Below are 15,665 nucleotides of genomic sequence, written 5' to 3' on the forward strand. Positions count from 1 at the left end.
TTCTCAAACTTGATTCATAAACCAGGATGACCTTGAACTCAGAGATCTGCCTGCCCTCTGCCTCCCCGGGGCTGAAATAAAAGGTATGTTACCACAACACCCAGATGTTGTTACTTTTTTTTTTTTTTAATTTCTCAATAAATCCATCACAGAGTCTCTTAAGAAAACTCCTTCAAATTCTTTCAGCAAATTGCAGCCAACAGCACTGATACAGCTTGTGAATTTATTGTCTAGATACATTCTGACATTTCAGAACAGCACAGCTCTCAGGCCATGGTATGGCGCTGGGGTTCCTGGGGTGAGTAGGGTAGAGCTTGGCATCCGGCCCATCAGAAGTGTAAGAGTTCAGCTGACTTGCTGGTGATGCCCCTGGAGCCCAGTTCCTGGAGCGGCAGTGGTCACCTGTCTTTGTCTCCCGGCCTCAGGAGGTCCCCCTCTCCAGACACAGGATCGTGGCTTCTGGACTTGTGCCAAGAATGAAGTAGCAGGGAGAAGGGTCATTCACTGAGGGCTGGGGCCTGAGGCTGCCAGTCATGTGGCAGGGCCCACTTGTCCTCCCTCAGTGAAGACCTAAAAAAAACCATAGCTTCTCTCTTCCCTGACCCCAGGGCTTCCAGCATCCTGGTCTCCTTGACAAGAGCTTCCCTAAGGGGTCATGTCTCATTTCCTTACTGCACAAGCCCGTAAATCTGAGTAGTAGGCAACAAGCTGAGAAAAGAGTTGGTGACTGGGCAATGAGGGGGTGAGGGGGTCAGGGTCCCTCACCTACCGTGAGGTTCAGGCAGGTATGCGTGGCACAAACTGCTTAGGGTAGTCCTTAGGTAACCACAGAGTTCTCAGGGTCTGAAAACAATCCAAGAGATGAAGGGTACAAGCACTGTTAGCAGGAGGTCCCTGGGGCTGAGGCAAGGATTGAAGGTAGCTGAGTGGAAAGTGAAGAAAAGGGGGCGTCTGGAAGAAGGCAGACAAGGGCCACCCCTCACTTCCCTCTCCGTGTCCCAAGTGCCACACTCACCCAGGGGTGTGGGCTCTCCGGTGACGATGGAGCCAAACTCCAGGTGGTGAACACTGCCCAGGGGGTTGTCCCTGCAGGGGCCATCTGTGGGCCTGTGCAGCAGATGAGAGTTCAGGAGGTGAGAAAGTGACTCCAGCAAGGCAAAGCCAATTGCTTCTCCACAGCATGATACACAGTCCCAGTTCTGTCAGGACTGATTTCTCCACGCTCAGGCTTCAGATTCTGCCTTCCTGTTCCATCCTCGAATGCCCAGACCTCACTTGAGACATAGGACCTCCAGGGCTGTGGACATCCTCTCTCTCCAGACCTAGTGTTTCTCCCAAGCTGACTCCACTCCAGCCCCCAGTCACTCTAGATGTAGGGCTTGCTCAGGTTGCTGTGGTGATATTTTGTGTGTGCTCTAACAAATAAAGCTTGCCTGAAGATCAGAGGGCAGAGGCAGCCACTAGTGAGCCATAGAAGCCAGGCGGTGCTGGCACACACCTTAATCCTAACACTCGGGATCTCAGGCCTTTGCTCTCAGTTCTTGGTAGGGAGGCACACACGCCTTTAATCCCAGTGCTAGGGAGGCAGGAAGTGATGTGGCTGGGCCGAGAAAAGAAATATAGGGCAGGAGGAGAAAGGAGCTCAGTCCCTTCCGGCTGAGGAATTGGTGAGGTGAAGGGTGGTTGGGCCTTGTTCCTTTGTCTCTCTGATCTTTCAGCATTTACCCTGATATCTGGCTCTGGGTTTTTTTTTGTTTGTTTGTTTGTTTTTTTTTTTTTTTTTTTTTTAATTAAGACCAATTAGGATTTGTGCTACAGGTCCCACCTGTCGCTGAAGTACGGAGATGTACCCGGGGGTGGGAGCTGTGCCGTCGGGTGCTCCTCTCAGCTGGGTGCTCGGCTACTTTCCACTCTGCCCCATCTTTGGCTGCCTGTGCCTTTCCCACGAGGCCTTGCCACTTTTTTGTTTGTTTCATCCAAGTATTCCTCACTGCCCTGGAGGCCCCCTCCTGAAGATGGTGTGCATGGCTACTCCTCTGCAGTGCCCTTCCCAACTGCCACCCCCACCCCCACCCCCGTTTCTCTGCCTGCAGACCCCCAGTCACTACCTGGCTCTTCTGAGACCTTCTCACTGGCTCCCGGGGCCCGTGGGTGCCGTTCCCTGCCCGAGATACCCTCTGTTCACATCTCCAGCCCAAACCCTGCCCTTTCCCTCAACGGGCCTGGAACACTTCCAAATTCAGGCTGCCGGACATGGACATCATGTGCCTGACTTGCCAGGGGTCCAGTGACGAGGCTGCCCGAGGTGGGCCATGCTTGTTATTATGTAGCATTCCTGCCAGTCAAAGAACCGGGTTTGCAGTGTCATGGTCCGCAGAGGACAGGGGCACCGAGTCCTGGCACCAGAGCGGGCAGCACCATAGCTGGCCAGTGGGAGGCTGTGCAGAGGTGTGCTGGGCTTAACACCGAGGAGCTTGAAGGGAGCGACAGGGGGATTCCGGCAAAGGATGAGGCAGATGGCGGAAAACTCATGAGAAGGAAGCTAGACAAGTCTTTAGGGACACGGTGAAGCACAGACTGTGTTGAATTTGTTTTAAACAGAAAAACAAACAGGGAAATGAGGGTGAGGCCACGGCCTGTTGAGAGACATGGAAGAGAACCAGAGGAGCTGTCGGGGCGGGGGTGGGGGGTGGGGGGGTGGGCGGGGGGGGGGGGAGGACAGTGCTGGTCGGGGCCGTGATCCACACCATGAACTCCTTCCCACTGCCTATGGCTCTCACTCCACCTAGAGGACAGACTAGACTCCATCCAGCTTCCTGCAGCCTCAGCTCCCTGCAGCTCCCCACCCCCCTGACACCCCGATGAGTTCTGAGAAGCAGGAGCCACCGGAGCAGGCTGGGTAAGAGGGACCTGAGCCCTCCGAGGCTGGTGCTGAGCCTACCTGTGGCATATGGGGTCCCTCCTGCGGCACCACGGAGGTCGCCGACAGCGTGTCGGGAGCTGGTAGTAGCACCAGGCTAGGCCAGCCCCAGGGAGCAGAGGCAGCAGGACGCTGAGGAGCATGGCCAGTGGGAAGGCATTTTGGTCTGTGGAGGACAGGGGTGCTGAGTCCCAAGCAGGCTACTTGACTAGGTGGCGCCTGCCTGCTTCCACCCCATTGGCAATACTTGCGGGCTGCGCAGGGCCACTCTCCACGCTGCCACCCAAGCCTGGCTTGTCACAGAAGGGTGGGTCCCAGCCTGCAGCACAGTGGCAGTTATGATTGCTGTTGCAAACCTAAGAAGAGGATGGAAAAGTCACGTGGAATCAAGGACCTCCAGGGTCACCCTGACCCCCTTCCGCTACTCACCCCATGGTTATGGCAGGTGGTCAGACAACGCTCCAGCTCCTGGGAGGTAGCATTCTGGCAGTGCCTATCCTGGCACACCTATGGGCATTGGTGCCCACTGGGCAGTGAGGAGGACACTTTGGCACGGAGGATTCAATGACCAGGAGGGGTTGGGTAGGCAGGGCTCACCATTTTAGGTCCACAGCGAGTGCCTGGCTCCACCAGGCCCAAGTCAAGCTGGTCCAGCCGAGTGTCAGGGAGCACAAATACTCCCTGGCAAGCCACCCCGTGACCCCCGAGGAGAACTGTGGAATCCATAGTCACTACATGCCGCCGCTGCCGCTGCCCAGATAGGGTTTGCTCCCCACCCTGGCACAGCAGCTTCCCACACTGAGCATCCCTGGGGAGGAAATGGAAGGTGGTCAACGTCATTGAATGCTCCACGTGCCTTTCCCTATTCCGCAGCTGTAGTCCCCCCAGCTGCACACCTCACCTCTGTGCACAGGGAAGGAAGTTGCCCTTGCTGTCCTGACCACAGTTCCCCTGCGAATTCCCCATAGAGTTCATCTCCTGGAAACAGGGCTCGGGGGCAGGCTGGGATCCTGGGGAAGAACGGGGGTAAAGGAAGCTGGGCAGCTCGGACCTCGGTTCCACGCGTGGAGCTTGCTCGCAGTAGAAAACTGCGGGTCCCAGGAGCGATCAGGGCACCAGGGCAAGCATGTGGTCTCACCAGGTCCCCAGAGCTGCTGGCACTGCTGCTCCAGAGTAGGACACCAGCCATCTAGGCAATAGCCACGGCCCTTGGCGCAGGGTGAGCCATCCAGTAGGTAAATGTCTGCCGGACAATGCGGGGAGGTGCCCGTGCAGAACTCGGGGAGGTCGCAGTCTCTCGCAGCCGGACGACAAGGCGTGCCTGCGGGCTTTAGCTACACCGGTGACCCATTAGGAGAGGACAGAGAAACAAGTCTGACATCTTTGTCAAGAGCCTGAGGGAGCGTCAAGTGGACCCACCCACGGGGGCAAGCTCACATTCAGTAGGATAAGAAGGTACCAGCCCAGCTAAGATCGAGAGGCCGCTCCCCAGTGTCCCTATCCCTCACCAGGCACTGTGCACAGCAATCACCGTGGGCGCATTGCGCCCCCGCACGCAAGGAGCAGTTGTGAACAAAGCAGCAGAGGTCTGGGCACTTCTGGAGTGGCAGAAGGAGAGAACAGAACATTTGAGGGCGCAGCAAGCCAGACCTGGGAGAGGCTGCAGGCAGGGGTCAGTCAACCTTGGTCCCCAGGGACCGAGACGCTAACCTGACCTGGCCAGAACCGCAGTCACACTCTTCTCCTGCTTCCACAAAGCCGTTTCCGCAGCGGGTGGGCAGCACCAGGAGCCCGGGGCCCGGGGTGTTCGAGAGGCACGCGCCACCCCCTTTGCGGAAGAAGGTGCGCAGCTGGCGGCGGCTGCAGGCGCTGAAGATGCGCGGGAACGGGTACCTGTGGGAGGAGGCGGGTGTCGACGGTGTGGGAACCATCGGGTCTGTGGGAACCACCTCCTAAGCTCTGGCTGCTATTGCACTCTGGGCCCTGGGGTTAGCCACACAGCCGCCAAGATGTGCAGTTACCTCCCGAGCTAAGCGAGCCGTCTAGAGAGGAGAGGGCAAAGGACCCGTGTATATTACACAAGAAACCTGTGACACAGGAGGTTGACACACAGGAGGCTGTGACGCCAAGATCCAGCAGCCCAGGCCCCAAGGGAACCAACGATCAGGAGTGGAGCACCCTAGTACCCGAATGCCATGCTGAGACTTCTCCACCTGAGGCCCCATAAACAGGTTCTTATCACCCCACTGTACAAAAGAGGGAACTGAGGGGGGTAGCCAAAGAAACGCAGGCGACGCAAGCAGGTCCGGTGGCACCGACCTTCCGTGCGTGCGTACCCTGTGGCTGCCTCCATGACGCAGCCTCCCTGCTCTGCGTCTGCCTCCGCGCAGCAGCCGCCGTCGGGGTCGTGGCGGAGGCCCAGGCTGTGGCCTATCTCGTGGGCCATGGTGGCTGCTGTGCCGATGGGGAGTTCCGAGTGGTCCTGGGGAGCCGGGCTTCACTGAGGACCACAAGCCCTGCCCAGGCCCCTCCCCTCCTGGGTCCCCTGCGGAGCTTACTGTGCTCACACCTCCGGAGCTCTCTGCGCGGCACATGCCCTCCACAGGCGCCAAGCCCACCGTGGTGCCCTGGAAGGTGCGACCCCTGGAGGTGGCGGAGCAGGGCGTGACTGGGTGGGGCTGAGAGTAAGGGCCACCCCGCAACCCGGGTGTGCCAAAAGGACACCCACGTGAGCAGCTGCGTGGAGTCGTGTGGCCGCCTAGCCCACAGTCCACGACGCCACTGCAGGAAAGCCCAGAGGGTTGCGTTTGCATCCGGCGTGATGCGGCTGCGATCCCGGCCCGTCCACACTTCCAGGCCGGTCAATACCACCCGAATATCCAGAGACCTGAGAATCTGAGGAAGAGACCGGCTGAGGCCAGAATCAGGCACCCACTGTGCCGGGGGCCAGAGATGCTCAATTGCCTCACTCCCACCCCTCAGCGCCCTAACCACTCAACCTGGTCCACGCAATTGGCAACTTCCAGGAGGCGCTGTCTTGTGTGGTTCAAGTTCTGGTGCTGGACCAAGAACTGGGAAGGCAGAAATCCCTGGGTCATAAGGGGCTGATCAGGCTCCAACCCAGCCCAGTCAGACCTCTTAGGTCTCTCCTCACCAAGGTGTGGTCAGCCACTATGTACAGTTCCAGGTACCTGGAGCTCCTGCGACCCCCTCGCTTCACCTGGGAGGGGCAAATGGTGAGGGTCAGGATGCATGACTTGAGTCCTGGTCACTGGCCACAGTTCTCGGAACAGTTAAACTTTTGTTCCAACTTGATTCTTCAGCCTCCGAATTAAAACTGAGAGACCCCATCCGGGGTTTGCATTCTTGTCTCCTCCGGTCTGGAGGACCCAAGGAGTCTCAAAGCCCCACTCTTCGTCTATGCCCCTTACCCTGCTCTGGGGGGCGTGAGGAAGACTGGCCATTCCTGCTTTGTATTTGGAGTTCTTCTCTCTCCAGGTCCTTCTCCAAGTGAATAACTGCTCCATCCGGAAGATCTTGTGGGTTGAGAAGTCCTTGGCGTCCCCAGGAGCCCAGGGGTGCAGATAGTAGCTGATATTGCTGCTGAGTACAATCAGGCCACTAGAGTGCGGTCAAGTGCAGGGGTGTGTGAGAACGCGCTCTCACCGCGGCAGCAGGTCCAGGCCCTTTTTCCCCAACTCCTTACCTCATCCCAGAGCAGGTGCTGAGGACTACCCAGGATTCCAGGAAGCCCCTCACGTGCCCACGATAGTGGCAATGATCCTAGAGAGGAAGGAACTCAAACCGGAATCTCAGGAAGGGACAGGGAGGGAGGGAGGCCTTGAGGGCTGGCTACAGTCTCCTTAGGAAGGCAAAACGGGACAGGGCAGGCATGTAGGGGGTGCATTCCCAGCATCCCTCATTCGGTCCTCAGAGCCCAAGGCAGTGTCTCACCGTGTGGTTGGGGAACAGCACCACTGGATGCCCATCTGGGCTGTAGTGGGTTTCTGTGTATCCTGGGGCCAGGAGCCTGCTGGGAAGCAGGTGTGTTTTAGGAGTCGTGAGTTTAGACCTGCCTCCAGCAGCTTGCCTTCAGGCATTCCTCCCGGAGCGCTAGTTGGGCCGCTTTGAATGAGGCATGCAGTGTGTCTGAGAGAAAGGACTAGAAAGGCTGAGAACACTGTTGCTCGAAGAGAAACCTCAGGCTAAAAGAAGACAAAGGTCTGGAGTGAGCCCTGGGCGGCTTAGACAGGGGGGGGGATCTGGGAAGCCCCTGGGAGGAGCAGGCAGGGACCGTCGCTCCCTGCTGTGGAGCCTGCAGCTGGGAGGGCTTGGGCTCAGGACACTACTGCAGAGATGCCACGTGGGGCCCAGGCCCTGAGCTCTGCCACGCCCGCCTTTGCTGAGCATCTGTTGAGCAGATCCCAGGCCCTCCAGTCCTCCTCCTCAGACTGCTGGATCCCATGTCTCCATCTGACCCTCAGTGGTGCTTACTCCTGACTTCCAGAAAAAACTAAGTCCCACCTGCCCGCATCTGCTTCTGTTCAGCCCACCTGGGCAAGGGGCCCTTGACTTGGACCTCGACTATACTCAATAATGAGGCTCCCCTGCTACCCCACCAAGGACACAGCAACCACAAATCAATAACAGCGGTTTCTTCTTCTTCTTCTTCTTCTTCTTCTTCTTCTTCTTCTTCTTCTTCTTCTTCTTCTTCCTCTTCCTCTTCCTCTTCCTCTTTCCTCCTCCCTCTCCTCTTTATATTTTGAGACAGGGTTTTACTAAGTTGCCTAGGCCGGTCTTGAACTCACTCTATAACCCAGATGGGCCCTGGCTTGGCCCTAAGGAGCAGGAATTATTGGCCTGACTTCAATTGTTCTTCTTACAGAAAACCCTGACTCCAGCTTCACCTTGTCCTCCAGATTGCCAACCCGGGGGTTGTTGTACATCCAGTCATTCTTACGCCCACTTCAACTTTGCTTCTTTGCTGGCCGTGCTCATACGTGCAAATGCAAATGTGTGCACAGACACACAAGACAGCTGAGTGGGTAAGGATGTGGCACTCCCGGGAGCTATGGTTTGGAATGGTGTTACCGTTTGTACCCCGTGTGTCTGACTCCAGAGGAGAGAATAAAACAAATAGAGTGCTTCCTGTAGTGCCCGCAAGAAAACAGTCACAGAGCAAGTGGTGCCGTTGGCGATGGAGTCTACAGTCACACATTTCCATCTTGTGCATCCACTGCACTCGGGGCACCATCCCGAGATACACCTGTTTCTCACTTACTGCTTCCAAGTCTTTGACTCTTCAGGGCTAAGATATTTAGCGGTAAAATGCTTCCTGCGATCTGGCCCTACTGGGACTCCCTAGGTTCTTCCTTCCTTGCTCTCCTCCGTTCAGATGGAGACATTCCACGCCGACCAGGTGAACTGCCATCATTGGATACTGACCTTTGTAGCTACAGTGCTTTTTGTCTGTGGAAGGTGGTCTAGGATTTTTAACATATCAGGAAATTGTCCTGTCTAGAATTTTTAACATATCAAGAAATGTCCACTAGGTGGTGCTCACTCATCTCCAGCAGGGAGCTACCGAACTGTTCCAGGGCTTGAGATGGAAAAGTATGTATGTACCTACAGCAGGGTTCAGCCCACTTCGACCTCAAGTTCATTAGCCACTCCACCTGCCAATCATGCCTCTTCCCACCCAGCCTCCCTCTCTAGAGAGGGTCAGTTCTGGGTGTCAGCCAAACCCCAGGCTGATACTTACTGGTTCTTCTCCAGTTCAAGCAGGAGATCCTGGCCTTCAGCCTCCAGAGCCACCAGCATCCCATCTGGCTTCAAGATCTGACCAAGAAGGAATGCGGTGACACACTAGGCCTCTAGGCCACCTGCCTGCCAGGGAACAGGTGATGCTCTGGGGCTGGCTAGTGAGAAAGCTCCTAGGAACCACAGGCCCCTGCTTTGCTGGGAGTGGTAACTCATAAATGCTCCCGGCGCCTGTGTTTGTGACAGCGACCCCTTAAAGATGCATACACAGCCTGCCAGGGGCTCCCGGGCCTTTCTCTCGGTCTGCCCTCTTCTTCTGTTCCTAGAAAGGCCTTGAAAAGCAGAAGGCAGTGGGCAGCAAGGGTATCATGGGGTCATTGGGTGGGCTGTGGCTTCGGCCGGCTCATTACTGCCTGGGGCTTGTTCTCTTTCGTTCCTGTGTTGGTTGGTTTGCTTGCTAGTTTGTTTTTGCTGCTGCAGTTCGGACCCAGGGCTACACAAGAGCCAGATCACTGGGCTTCCTCGCCAGCCCCTTGTTCTGTATCTTTTCATCGAACTGCCTTCCCCTCATTCCTGATAGAACCCAGACTTTTCCCTCCCATTCCGGCACACTGCCTGGTCCTCTGAAATTCCATGTGGCCTCCTGGCTGGCCTCATAACTGAGCTCACAAAGTAAACATGAACCCCAACTTAGGCCCCCCAAAAGTGTTGACTCTCTCAGCTAGATGCCAGAAGGGCTGGCCTTGGCCCCCTAGCCATCTCTCCTTTCTCACTGACTTGCCTCTTTCCTGCTGTCCACTCAGCCTGGCTAGAAACCAGAACTGGAACTAGCCCAGGAGATTCCAGGGAAGAGGCTGCTGTGGTTTTTTTTTTTTTTTAAATGTTCTCCCCACCCTTGTTGGCTCTCCTCTTTATCCCAAAATGCACCGGGTTGGGACCCTGACCAAGAGCCTTGCAGGGGGGCCCTTCCCCAGCAGGTGTAGAGTGGACGGCCCTCACTTCCCCCAGCCATGGGTCCCACAAGGGCCCAAACATAAGCTTATATGGTTGGAATGCCTCTTGCTTTATGAGACAATGTTTGCACTGGGGAAAAGGCAGTTGCCCCGACGGGCGGTCCCGGTCCCTCTGCAGCCCTCACTCCAGTGTCCATCCCCCCCTCTGTGCCCCACCCCCATCCTGCAGTATCATCCTCTTTGTGAATCAGACACACTGCTGAAGCGCGTCCTGTCCTCACAGGCTTCCCAATGCAAAGCAGAGGCCTCTGGGATTCTCCATTCAGTCACAGACCAAGCCAGGCAAGGAGAGAGGCCACAGTCAGGGGAAGCCTGGTGTGTGTCCAGCCTTCTCTCCCACAAGTCAGCTTCGCTTGGCCACTTGAGAAAAATCCCAGAGGTCTGGGGGACCCCAGTGAAGGCCCTAAGTTGGAAGGTTTGGGTTTCTGGGAGCCCATACACTGTGGCAATACTCTCTTGGGTTTGGACAGCGGGGCCTGCTCTCTCTTGCCTGGAGACACAGAATCAAACTCTCTAGCCTGAGTAGCTGTAGGAAAGAAGGAAAAGCAGCCAATGGTCTGAAGTCTTTTTGATCTTAGGGGGTCTCAGACTGCTAGGACCAATGAGCTTTTCCAGCATGAGCAATTTTACAAGCTGTCCGGGCCTCAGTTTGCCTCTCTGTAAGGTGGGCATAGCAGTCCTGGCCCCTCGGTTTGCAGCAGACCTGTAATGGTACACACAGCTGGAGCATGGCTATGCTGGAGAATGTGGTGGGCAGGAGGAGGCTGGGCAGTGTCCTGGAGAAGCAAAATGGAGTGGGCTTGCATCTGGAGATGCTAGGGGAACGGACTACTGCTTCCTTGCCACAGGGGGATTCCAGCCGTGGAAGCTGAGGTTACAGGACAGCAGTGTGTCCACGGAGTCACGTGTTCCCCACAAACATCACCAAAGGAGGATGTTTTGGTGCCCTTCCTTTAAAAGCTTCTGAAGTTGGCATGATGGCTCACAACTTGAAGCCCACCAGGGCTATGTGGTGAGACCCTGTCCTAAACCGAACAAAACAGACCAGAACAGAACACACACACAAGGAAGCTCCTGAAAGGCTTCAGGCCCCAAACTCTGAACTCATCTCTGCTTAGTGGAGTGGGGATAGCCTGGGAGTTCCTCCAGTGGAGGAGAGGGTTAGGGCCAGGAATAGAAGAGGGTAGGAGGGAGGAAGCCCAAAATGACTTCCATGTGTGCGTGCTCACGCCATCGAGATGACTCCCTGTCCCACCCACCCTGACAGGGAGTGGCTTAAGGGTACCGTGATTTGGTTCTGAGAACCCCAGAAAAACCGTCACACTGCATTCTGGGGGAGGACAATGGGACTGAGACCCAGGCTTATAGATACTGACCGGCTCCTCCAATGTGACCTTGAACCAGAGTCCTCCATCCAGGATCCAGTGGGGCGTAACTGGCTCTCCAGGGACATTTTCTGGTGTGAAGGCAGAGAATGGTGTTAGGATCAGAGCAGGTAGGGGCAGGAAGCCAGCAGGGCGGGTGAGGCCCTGAAAGCTGGGCTCCATTTGCAACAGTCCAGGGACTTGGCATTCATGGGGCATCCCCCAGAATGAAGCAGCGTCCGGGGTGGGGGTGGCAAAGGAGAAACCAGGGCACCAAGAAACATCCCCTTGGGGAATATGAGAGTGGCCAGACCTTGGGGAGCTGGCTTGAGGTTGGAGAGCATGGGAGGAAGCCCAGACCCCAGAAGCAGAAGGGCTGGGGAGGAGGAGGCAGCCTCGGGTATTTTTAGACTGGACAGCAGATGCCTTTAGGGTGAGCGATGTGTAACCAGAGGCTGTCTTCTCTACCATCCGAGTAAGAAGAAGCCACCAGATGTCCTGCTCAGAGCTCCTGTTGGGGTTGACGCTGATGGCAGGACTCTGAGGGACCCCCCTCCTTTTGTGAAGGGGAGGGAGGAGCTGGGTTCAGAGCCTCAGTGCTCCTAGGCCAAGCGTTTCCAAGGGGGCTCCAGGAGGAATACCAGAGCCAAGCATTACTCAGAGGGTGCTGGAATGTTCTCCAGGAATGTTCCTACCTCCCCTCTCCTATCTGGTCCCAGCAACCCTCACAGGACCTCTCGTGCAGGAGCCAGGCTCCGGCAGCCAGAGCCAGCAGCCAGCCCTCTCATCCCTCTGGCATTCATTCCTCCTACAAGGCCAGCTCACAGAAAAACCAAAGAACCCCACCCACCACCAGCTCTGGCCCTAGCCCTGCCCAGGCTAAGAGCTATCTCTGAGGTTGGCTCAGCTCTTCCTGGGCCATCCCAACTCTTTTTCCTCTCCCACCTCCTCTCAAAAGTCTGGAATGGGAGCTGGAGAGGTGGCTCAGTGGTTAAGGCTGTTCTCCCAGAGAACCGGCTTCGGTTCTTAGCACCCAATGGTAGCTCACACCCGACCACCTGTTACTCTGGTTCCAGGGCTCTGTCTCCCTCTTCTGGCCCCTAAGCATACCTGGTATCTCTGTGGTACACAGATGTACATGCAGGCAAGACACTCGTGCACATTCTGAAAATCTGGGCTAGCAGCAGCTCCAGGAACCCGCCCCCCCCCCCCCCCCGAAGTCCCATGTGCTTCTTAATTAATGAGCCTTCATGCAGTTGGAGAAGAGGGTGTGGCTTTGGAATTGGAGGCTGAAGAAGAAGGGAGGGGAGGAGAGGGAAGGACAGAGAAGCCTTCCTGGAGGTAAAAGATCTCTCAGCCAAGAGAAGGTTTAGCTGGGCATGGAAAACCAAGTCTTGCTGGCCTCAGGTCACCAAGGGCGCAGAATGTGGGTGTCTCTGCGCAGTCCTGCAGGGGCACCTTCAGGAAGGAGGTAAGGATGGGGCTAGGAGTCTGGGTGGATTAGAGGGGAATCTAGGAAGCCAGTCTGGGTTAGGGAACACAGAGGCAATCTTTCCCATGAGTTCTGTCTTCAGCTGTCCCCTGGCTAAAGGCAGTACTGCTGTCATTCACCCCTTGTAGAACTGTAACAGAGCAGGAGTCCCTAGGTATGGGGTCGCCTCCAGGCTGCCCGACAACCCAGTTCTCAGTCCTTCCGGGCTCCTTTCTAATGCCTCCTCTGCCTTCTGGTCAGCCAGGTGCTTGCTGTACAGGAGTTGGGAGACTCATGATGCTAACTAAGAGCCTTGTCATACCAGAGTGAGGAGAGGTTACAGTAGGAACAGAGAGCGGCAGTGCCCAGGCACTGCTGGGCAGTCACCCCCTGTTTGAAGAACAGCCACACAAGGCAACCCGACGCAGGATGAGGGGAGGATAAGCCGGATGCAACAGCTAAGCCTATGGGCAGAGCACTCCGAGGACCCCAGGACACCAGTCCTTCCTGGAGGAGGAAGACCCTCTGGCCTAGAAGTCTGGAGCTGGGCCACACTGAAGCGGGGACAGGGCCAGCCCAGAATCCCCTCCCCACGTCCTTTCATGGCCAGGTCTCACAGGGTCTCGAACTCTCTGTTCCACTAGTTGCTCTGGAACCCATGACCACCACCACTTCAATTCCCCTAGAGGAGCCCCCGGCCCGCACCCTCACCTGGAAACCTCAGGGCGCTCCGCAGGGGCCACGCAGGAAGCAACAACTGCAGCAGCAGCAGCATGGGAGACCCCCTGGGTCCCCCGCACTCCGGGCCCATGGCTGGGAGTGCCTTTGCCTCCTCCTCTGGCTCTTCTCTCGGCTCCACCCCGGCTGCAGGGGGCCCGCCTCCTCTCGCCCTCAGCCCTCCCCGCGCCAGCTCGAGGGACCCAGTCCCTATACTGGCCCGCGGGACTTGAGCTCGCGCTGCGGGAGCCCGGGCGACCCTCCCTGGCGGCCGCGGCAGCAATCCTAGCCTCGCTGGCAGAGGGAGGGGAGGGCGGGAAGCTCCGGGGAAAGTTCTTGGAGAACCTCTCCGGGTGCTAAGCAGAGGCATTGGCTGCGGGACCCCAGCAGCTGTCCGGTCTCCCGTCCTGGTCTCCCGAGTGACCTCTGGACCTGCCTTTCTACCTGTCCTGCACGAGGATTCCTTCTCTGCAGTGAAGTCTTCCCGCATAGCTGTCCACCTGCCTCCGAGGCGCGCGTGAGTACCTAGGGGCCTTGTGGAGGCCACGGGGCTGGAGACTGTGATTCCTGGAAAAGGCGATGGTGGTGGGCGCAGGGGAGGAGCAGCGATGGCCAGGGCAGAGCTGTACTGTGCCACAGACCCCCCTCCCCAGGCGTGAGGGATCCTTACCCAAATTTTAGGGACACCGCTTTCTGTATTGTAAAGATCGCTTCACACACTACATAATCATTTGGATCAAGAGACTTAACTTTGAAATAAGCTGGTTAATAAATTGACTGTAAGAATTTGAAAAGTGAAAGTCTGATGAACGAGAAAACTACATGTACAGGATTCAAACATCGGACAGTATCAGGCCAGTGGGGCCCACTTGGGTCAAGACGGGACACTCAAGATTGTCAGCCTGGGCAATATAGGGAGAGGAAGAGAAAGGGAGGGGGGAGAAAAGAGGGAGAGGGACAAGGGCAGGGGAGGGAGGAAAGGAGGGAGGGAGGGAGGGAGAGAGAGAGAGAGAGAGAGAGAGAGAGAGAGAGAGAGAGAGAGAGAGAGAAAGCAATCCCTAGCATGACATTAACCGGATGTGGCAGCACACACCTGCAATCCCAACAGGTGGAGGAGAGGACAAGTTCAGAAGTGTGAGGTCATCCTGAACTGGGGGGGGGGGGGGGGCGGGCTCTGTCACCAGGGGGATGGCTTAGTGCAAAATGCCTGCTGTGTGCTCATGAGTTCAGATCTCCAGCAACCACAGAAAGCCAGAGCAGTGGCACATGCCTTTGAGCCAAGGGCTGGACCAGGCAGAGACAGGTTCAGTAAGAGACCCTATCTCAAAAATGATGATGGGGAGTAACAGGAGAATACCCAAAGTCATCCACACATGCACGCACAGGTTAACGTACCTCCCCCACGCAAACATGTACACATACGTGCAAAGGGAGACTGAAAGAAAAGAGAGCCGTGATGCACCCCTGTAATTCCAGTGCTCCAGGGGCAGCTCGAGCTGTACAGCAAGACCCTGCCCCAAAAAACAAACACAAAAGTATAAAATGCTTAGGAAAGTCTTCCTATTTCTTCAGTCTCCAACCTTTCAATTCTCATTTCCCACGGGAAGCCACTACTGCTGATTTCTTACATAAGCTGTTTTAGATACCGGTGTGTGTGTGTGTGTGTGTGTGTGTGTGTGTGTGTGTGTGTGTGTGTACGTCTGTCTATCTATCTATCTATCTATCTATCTATCTATCTATCTATCTATCATACTCATTCACATTTGTAGCCCATTTTTCTGGTGAATGGTTGGTCTTTGTTTTCAGTTTGAAGGACCTCTATGTATAAAGGAAGGAGATTAGCCCCTGTCTGGAGCATGGGTTGTATTTCCCATTTCATGAGTTTCACCCAGCCGATAACCTATGCCTTTACCTCGTTTATTCTTGTAGGTGAGCAGTTTTCAACTGTATCACTATAATCACATTTTTCATCAATTCTGCTGCCACTGGACAGTCCGTGGGCCTGAATTTGAGACTGTTACAAAAAGATTACAAGGGCTTTCGTGTGCATGTGTCCTTGGCGTCCTCCCTGGCCTGTTACCCTTCTTTATCTGTCTGCCTGGGAACACATCCTTAGTAAGTCACTTGCCCGTGAATTATTGCCTTTTGGGTAACAATACTGGCTTGGGTCATGTTGGGGGCTCCAGGACAGACAGGTGGAGGGGCTGCATGTCCTTTCCCTGTAAATGAGTAAGCGAGGTCACCAGAAATACTGATGGTAGCAGAGGCTGTCCTTCCACTGAATGCCCTGTTCCTTCTGCAAGGTGAGCCTGGGGAGTGGAGGGATAGTCAGAGGTGTCTGTCATGTCCAGACCCACTCTGATGCCTCTTCTGTCCTGCTGGAAGGATCTGAAAAAGTTAGAGTTAATTGTTAACTTGGC

The 15,665-nt window shown here is 56.0% G+C and overlaps 1 protein-coding gene across 5 annotated transcripts; it reads right to left on the bottom strand.

The window, feature by feature from the left end:
* Positions 1–209: 209 nt before the first annotated feature.
* Adam33 (ADAM metallopeptidase domain 33) lies at positions 210–13,475 on the bottom strand. Of its 5 annotated transcripts, none has more exons than XM_016003030.3 (22): positions 13,240–13,475; positions 11,070–11,149; positions 8,682–8,758; positions 6,875–6,953; positions 6,627–6,703; positions 6,352–6,541; positions 6,075–6,140; positions 5,920–5,991; positions 5,649–5,815; positions 5,479–5,563; positions 5,257–5,402; positions 4,636–4,813; positions 4,429–4,518; positions 4,059–4,254; positions 3,822–3,930; positions 3,518–3,728; positions 3,350–3,427; positions 3,168–3,276; positions 2,942–3,086; positions 1,016–1,107; positions 770–843; positions 210–464 (listed from the first exon to the last, which is right to left on the bottom strand). In XM_016003030.3, exons 1-21 carry the CDS (start codon positions 13,337–13,339, stop codon positions 818–820), a joined length of 2,373 nt encoding a protein of 790 aa, XP_015858516.2. In that variant the 5' UTR covers positions 13,340–13,475; the 3' UTR covers positions 210–464; positions 770–817. The 5 variants fall into 5 exon arrangements, 4 of the variants coding, with proteins under 4 accessions (XP_015858516.2, XP_042132186.2, XP_042132185.2 ...); XM_042276252.2 differs by having other exon boundaries at positions 6,875–6,950; positions 13,240–13,390; XM_042276251.2 differs by having other exon boundaries at positions 210–459; positions 13,240–13,390.
* Between the last annotated feature and the right edge of the window lie 2,190 nt (positions 13,476–15,665).

The sequence above is a fragment of the Peromyscus maniculatus genome, chromosome 4 (assembly GCF_049852395.1).
Source record: "Peromyscus maniculatus bairdii isolate BWxNUB_F1_BW_parent chromosome 4, HU_Pman_BW_mat_3.1, whole genome shotgun sequence".
NCBI lineage: Eukaryota > Metazoa > Chordata > Mammalia > Rodentia > Cricetidae > Peromyscus > Peromyscus maniculatus.